The sequence below is a fragment of the Nelumbo lutea genome, chromosome 7 (assembly GCF_056320005.1).
Source record: "Nelumbo lutea isolate HS-2025 chromosome 7, American lotus-T2T, whole genome shotgun sequence".
Taxonomy (NCBI): domain Eukaryota; kingdom Viridiplantae; phylum Streptophyta; class Magnoliopsida; order Proteales; family Nelumbonaceae; genus Nelumbo; species Nelumbo lutea.
Genome location: NC_142690.1, coordinates 61,119,528 through 61,126,481, shown reverse-complemented (window position 1 = coordinate 61,126,481; position 6,954 = coordinate 61,119,528). Strand labels below are relative to the sequence as shown.

Below are 6,954 nucleotides of genomic sequence, written 5' to 3'. Positions count from 1 at the left end.
CTTAGCTCCACTACTGGATATTGAAGTCGAAGATGAGGATGAGGAAGGTAAGTAGTCGAGAGAAATAGAGTTCGAGAAACACGAGGAGTCATTGACGAGAGGGAGATATCTAAGGTTACGCAGTGGATCTATGCACAGGAGGGCTACGACATGCTGGCAGGCTTCATCCTCTAGACCTGGAGGATTCTGAGAATAAACATGCCATAACTCCATCGATGAGAACCACACCATCCGCTTCTACTTCTTCGTCCATGTCGTCCTCTTCCGAAAGGAGCTCGAAGAGATGGGTCTTTTTGAAGGACTTCCTCTACCGAAGTAAAGTGAAGGGAGAGGGAACAATAAGAGAAGTGTTGGTCTTTGATTTCCTTCTCTCCTGCTAAAGAGATGAAGTCTTCATCAACATCTCTCTCCTTCTCTTCGAGCTCAAAGTAGAAGAAATCTTCAGCGGTGCCTACAACCGCAGAGGCTTCTAGGCACAGAAGCCGAAGTGGAGACAACAGATTTCCGTGAAGAAAACTGTTGTAGGTAAACCAATCAATGGCGTCGACAAGCATCAGATTCCCCCGTCACTTCATAAACTGCATTATACGGCAAATAGAGCTCATGCGGAGGAAATATGAAACTATTAGTGGTTTCTTGTTTTTGCTACATGGGGATTAGAATGTAAATCTTGATAGCTTTTGTTCTTTTTGATTTTGGGATTTATCATCTATGGGTTTAGGTATTGGAGCCATTGTTGTTTGGATACGTAGAATTTATGGTTTCCTCCGCCATTTGGAATCCCACGCATAGTTATAGAATGGCGACTGGATTAGGGATACACCGATTAAAACTTGGTTTCCATTCTGTGTCGAAGCCCAATATGAGCTTGTGAAGTCGTTGATGATGGATGTAAAGGAATCGGAGAGAGGGAGAGAGAGAAATGTGCCGCTCCTCTTTTGAGGTTGGGGTTGGGGATGATGAACAGTATTTTTCAGTTATTACAAGGGTAGTACGGAGATTAAAAAATATTAGAATGGTGGATTTCAACGGAAAGCTAACGAAAGGGGGTCTTTGTCTCACGATTATAGTACAGGGGGGTCTTTGTGGCAAAACAAAGTACAGGGGGTCATTGTCACAAACCCCATAGTACAAGGGGGTGTTTATAATTTACCCTTATATTTTTTTTTACAATGACACCTATATGTATAAAATTACAGGGTAAATTAAAAAGACCCCTATACTATGGCCATTGACAATTAACCCCCCTAAACTTTCATTTGCGACAAAGACCACCTGAACTTGTACTTTGGGAGAAATAACCCTAGCCTTAAAGTGAAATTATGGAATGTGTCAAAAAAACCCACATGAACTTTTCTTATTTCACTAACATAGAAAAACAGCTTTCTCTAAATTCTTGTTTCATTTCATTAACATGAATGTCTCTTTTCCCTTAAAATATAAACATTATTATCCACTCATTTCTCTAATAAATCAAGTAAAACCAAACAAAAACTTAAAATTTTATCTATTAGAAAGAAACCTCTACCATTTCATTTGAATATTGAGTCTAGCCAAAAATTTGTAAGGATCTATTAAAGAATCCTAGAGGATTTCAATATTTTATTTATTTAGAAAACAAATAAAATCATAAATGGTTCAAATGAATAAGAAAAGGGTAATATGTGGATTTAAAAATTTTAAATAATTGAACCAGAATCTTTTTTCGAAATTAACTATTGGAGCTCTAATGGAGGGTATGTAAAAGTTTAGGGGGTCTTTGTTGCAAATGAAAGTTCAAGAGGGAACCTGTGACCCGGTGATTGGGTCAAATGGGTTAATGGTTCAACTGCCCGGGTCAGACAGTTTTTGACTAAGTCAATGAGTTTTGAACAAATCCTGGGTTTTAGCCAAACTGGACCTAGAATCGTGGCCGAGTAATGTGGTTCAACCATCCATATGAACGACAGCTTGAAAACACTAATTTGAGCATTGTTTTTTTGGAAAATTCCCGATTAGTACCCTATACTTTGGGCCTAGTGCCACTTTGGTCCCTGAACTTTAAAATGTGACAATTTAGTACCCAAACTTTCAAAACGTGACAATCCAGTACTTGCTATTAACTAGTTGTTAACCAACCATTAAGTGGCATTTGAAAAAGACACAAATGCCCTTTTAGTGTCATCTAATTTTCTTTACCAACCATCCAGACATTGACAAAAAATAAAAAAATAACAGCTTTAAATCCTTGCATCTTCCATTCAAGAAAGTTGGGGTCACGTTTGAATGGGCATTCTGGTGACCCCCAACTTTCTTAAATAGAAGAGACAAGGACTTGAGGCTGTTAATTTTTTGCCAATGTTTTGGATGGTTGATAAAGAAAATTAGATAACACTCGAAGGGCATTTATGTCTTTTTCAAATGCCACTTAACGACCGATTAAAAACTAGTTAGCAACAGATACTGGATTGTCACATTTTGAAAGTTTAGGTATGCTTATTTTGAAGTTCAGGGACCAAAGTAGCAATAGGCCCAAAGTACAAGTTATTAATGGAGAATTTTTCCTTATTTTTTTTGAATTGAAGATTATTGTTTTTACTATTTTAGTAAACCTCATATATTGTTTATTTTCTTTTAGAGAATTCCTTACTTTATTTCTTTATTTTTTCCCTTTTTTGTCAAGCAAAAAAATTAACTAAAGAAAGTTTTAATCTTCTATCCTTTTCTCCCATTTTGGAAGGAAATAAGAGAGTAAGCAAGGCCTATCAATATTGAGAATTTGTTCACATGGTCAAGGGATAAGAATAAGATAACTACACAAAATAGGGAGTAGAGAAAAGAAAAAAAAAAAAAAAACTCCAACTACAGAATGCAATTAATAATCTACACCCACCAAGCACCAATAATGCACATTATAGACATTCCAATCAAACGGTTAGAATGATCAATGCATGGCTACATTAATTGTTTAGGAGAGCAACGTACAGGACAAGCAGTTGTTCTCTGTGGAGTGGAGGTATCTGCCATCCGTGATCTGTGAAATGTGAATTACGAATAAGAGGTGACTGAAAACTAAAGTACAGGTCATGCATGCATGCATCCATCTGGATATTGTTGAAGATCAGAACTCTTCTTCTTATCAAAGCATGCATCCAAAGTCTACCTCCCTTGAAATCCTGTAATCTGCGAAAACAAGGGAGACCCAATCTCGTCAGAAACATCATCAATATCAAGAGTAGGAGGCGGCACCTTGATTTCCTTGGGTGCAGCTGGTCGTTCTAAAGCAACGGTCTTGGCCGAAGTATTTTCTTCTTCCGGAGGATCAGTCTGTGAAGATGCCTCCTGCAATTGTAGTGCATACTCCAGGTTCCAGAGCACGTCTCCCATGGATGGCCTGTCGACGCCATGTTCAGCCAAACACTTCTCTGCTGCTTCCACGTACTTTTTTAGGGATCCGGGGTTTATTTTCCCTGCGAGATGAGGATCGATTATCTTCTCAATCAAGCCCTTACGGTGCCACTGCATTGCCCATTCCGCCAAGTTAACTTGCTCCCTGGGCAAAGCTGGGTCGATGGCAGGCCTTGCGCACAACACCTCAAAAAGGACAACCCCAAATGAGTAAACGTCGGACTTGTCCGTCAGTTGCTGCCTCCTGAAGTACTCTGGGTCCAGATACCCAAAGCTACCCTTCACTGCTGTGCTGACATGAGTCTGCTCCATCGTGGGTGCAGTTTTAGAGAGTCCGAAGTCTGCCATTTTGGCAACGAAGTTCTCATCCAGCAGAATGTTGGTGGTCTTGACGTCACGGTGGATTATGCCTTGCGCCGCGCCAGTGTGAAGATAATGCAGCCCCCTGGCCGCACCAATGCAGATCTCGAGCCGTTGTTTCCACGACAGAGGTGGGCGGTTGGAGCCATAGATGTGGTCACGGAGTGGTCCGTTGGCCATGTACTCGTACACCAGGATCATCTCCGATTGTTCGTCGCAGTACCCAATGAGTGACACCAGGTGGCGATGTCGAAGCTTGGACAGCATCTGTATCTCAGTTTGGAACTCGTTGATGCCTTGCTCAGAACTAGGGTTCCCACGCTTGATGGCAAGCTGAGTCCCATCTTCCTGTTTGCCCAGGTACACCTTTCCAAACCCACCAACACCTATCACTGCGTTGTCGTCGAAGTTTTTGGTTGCCTCCTGCAATTCAGCAAAGGTGAAGTATTGCCCAAGCCCTAGTGCAGACGAGAAGAAGCCCGAGTAGCCGCTCTTGCTCTTGTGGGAGCCAAACATGCCGCGTGACGCGCTCTTGCTGGTCATGAAACTAGATTGGCTGACATGGATGGGGAGGAGCCATGATGAGAAGCTGTTGCGCTTCTCCCAATCTTGTGGCCTCTTCTGCCAACGCATGCAAACAGACCCAAGCATCAACATCGCCGTCACCCCCATGACCAGACCGATTCCGGCAATTATCTTCGTTGCGGTGCCTCCTGTATTTAGCCCTAAGTAAGACCCCCGGGCACCGAACATACCATCCAAGCTCCCGTCGGAGTTGCTCAGCTTCATCACCTCCAGGCCATTGAGAATGGCATTTGGCGGACCTGATCCAATGTTGGTTGCTGTCCCTACCTGCACCCGGATTGTGCCGTTGTTCACGATTGCATCTGTCGCATTAATCACGAAATCTCTGTAATAAGCAACGGCGAGGCCAGAGGTGAGGGTGGAGAGGTCGAGACCTGAGACACCCATCAGCCCATTAATGTAGACATTGAAGTAGAGATTGTTGAGGCTCTTGCTTACGATATCACAGAAGTGCAATCGGATGAGGTAGGAAAAGCCTGGATCCACGGTCATCTCCCAGGTGATGTTAAATTTTTGGTCGGAAACCAGAGACTCGGCCATCTCAACTGCTGTTGCGTACACAAAATTTGGGGCGATGAAAGGGCTCTCCCCGGTATCTGAGTACTTGATGATACTCGGAGAAACCGATACTTTCCTAGATGCTTCGGGAAGCTTCAAGAATGGAGTATCAGGTTGCCATATCCTTGCTAGTGTATCATTCTTGGGCGTCACAATCGGCCCCCCAACATTCAATCGGTAAGCTACCTGAAGCGCATAACTGGACAATCCTGTGAAGTCCCCTGGCGGAGAGACGGCGGAGGCTGAATCGGAGATTAGTGTTTCAGGAACGGAGACAATCTCGAGGGCGTTGATGAATGCGACAGAACTGGACTTGGGTTCGAATTTTAGAGAGAACCTATCGGTGTTGATGTTGATGATATATTCCTTCATTACCGTCGGAGTATCCTCCGGCATCGAGAAGTCGTGCAAGAGGACGAGGATGTCGGTGCTAACAGAGAACACGGCACTCGAGAGATTGTATTGTGGGTGTGGAAGCGGGTAGAAGTGAAGACGGACCCAGTGCCAGCCGGGGCGGGAGATGAAAAAGCTGTATGTGGCTTCGTCAGGAAACACCCTCGCATTAAGATATAACGGCAGTGATGAGAGAGCGAAAGAAGGAGAAGAAAGACTTTTGGAGATGGAGTCGACGGAGGCCTGCACGTCCTCATCTGTATCCAGGTGAGAGGCCGACTGTGGATCTGATCGGAAGCTCCGACCGTCTTCTAGAACCGTAGATCTGGGTGAACCGCAGTCAATTAGGTAATTGTCTACGGGTGAGTATTTGGCCACGACATACTGACCTCTAACTGTGGTTGGAGTTGTAAGGTTAAGCAGGAAGAAGAGAAAAAGAAGGGAAGAAATTCTGGGAGGAGGCACTCGCAGTTGCAGACAGGCCCCATGCCTTTCTCCTTCCATTTTAATTACGCACAGTGTAGGGTCTATATAGATAGATGTAGTAGTAGTGTAGGTTGTTTAATTTGTGCGTGGAATTGAAATGGAACTGATCATGTGAATGAATGTGATGAGAAATGAGAAGGAAATTGTATAGAATTGACTAATCAGAGGAGGAGGAGGAAGAAGAAGAAGAAGATAGAAATGGTGATAATGGAGGAGGGGTCATCGCGGAGATGGGGGACTTCGCCGCCGACAACAACTCCCCCAGAGGAATGTGATGGTTGGTGGGGTGTATTGTTTGTTTGTGTCATCGTCTGTTTGGATGCTTTGCTTTAGGCTGCGGTTTCTCAGGAATTGGTACGTCCGAGCGTCAAAGTCGAAATGCTCAACCGAACAAAGCGGCGAGAACACAGCGGATTGGCTTATAATTTTACATTTTTTTTCTATCATTACATACAGAGGTGTGTGAAGCTGTAAATTCGATCGTTTGACTTGATAGAAAGGAATGAACGTCGGTCCGTCGCTGACTGGCTGTAATGGATACTCGGACGTACGACTCCGTCAAAACATCCAACCTTTTAATTCGAACGGTTGATCGAACTATGTGGTCGGCCTCCGCAGTTAGTTGTAGGCCGGTCAAGTTGGGGTTCTTCCTCCGACACTTGCGGACTCTGGACATCCTTCCTTCTACTTGTATGCAGTCCAATTGTTATTGTATTAATGGGGAAACGTGGGGACGTGTGAATGTGATGGCCATCTCATCTCTCCAGGAATTTGGTTTATTTTCCGGTTCTCCCGTTGTAAAAAGTCGTCAGTGTAAAAAAAGTTGATTCTTACATTGTGTGAAATTGTACATCGATAAAATGGATGTAGTATTTACACCCTAAAACTCCATTCCATCCAAACGCCAATTAGTCTTAACCTGAGTGGAGTTTTACATGCATATTCATTTTTACTCCTTCCAAACGTCAACAAAATCCAATCCGTATAAATTTTTATATCCTTCTTAATTTACACCGATTCCAAATGCAGCCTTCAGCTTTTATTTTACTTTGCTTCAAATTTTATTACAAATAAAAGTCTCTAATATCAAACAAAAAATTGCACTCACTTAATTCACACTCTAATATTTATTGAAACTACAAACAAATTAGGCCTAAATGTCATCAAATCTAATATGACACCGAA

General features: G+C 43.0%; 1 protein-coding gene across 1 annotated transcript; it reads right to left on the bottom strand.

Annotated features, from left to right (window-relative positions):
• Nucleotides 1–2,710: 2,710 nt before the first annotated feature.
• LOC148846652 (putative receptor-like protein kinase At5g61350) lies at nt 2,711–6,208 on the bottom strand. The gene has a single exon (XM_088954616.1). The coding sequence runs from the start codon at nt 5,785–5,787 to the stop codon at nt 3,139–3,141; it is 2,649 nt and encodes an 882-aa protein (XP_088810742.1). The 5' UTR covers nt 5,788–6,208; the 3' UTR covers nt 2,711–3,138.
• Nucleotides 6,209–6,954: the final 746 nt, after the last annotated feature.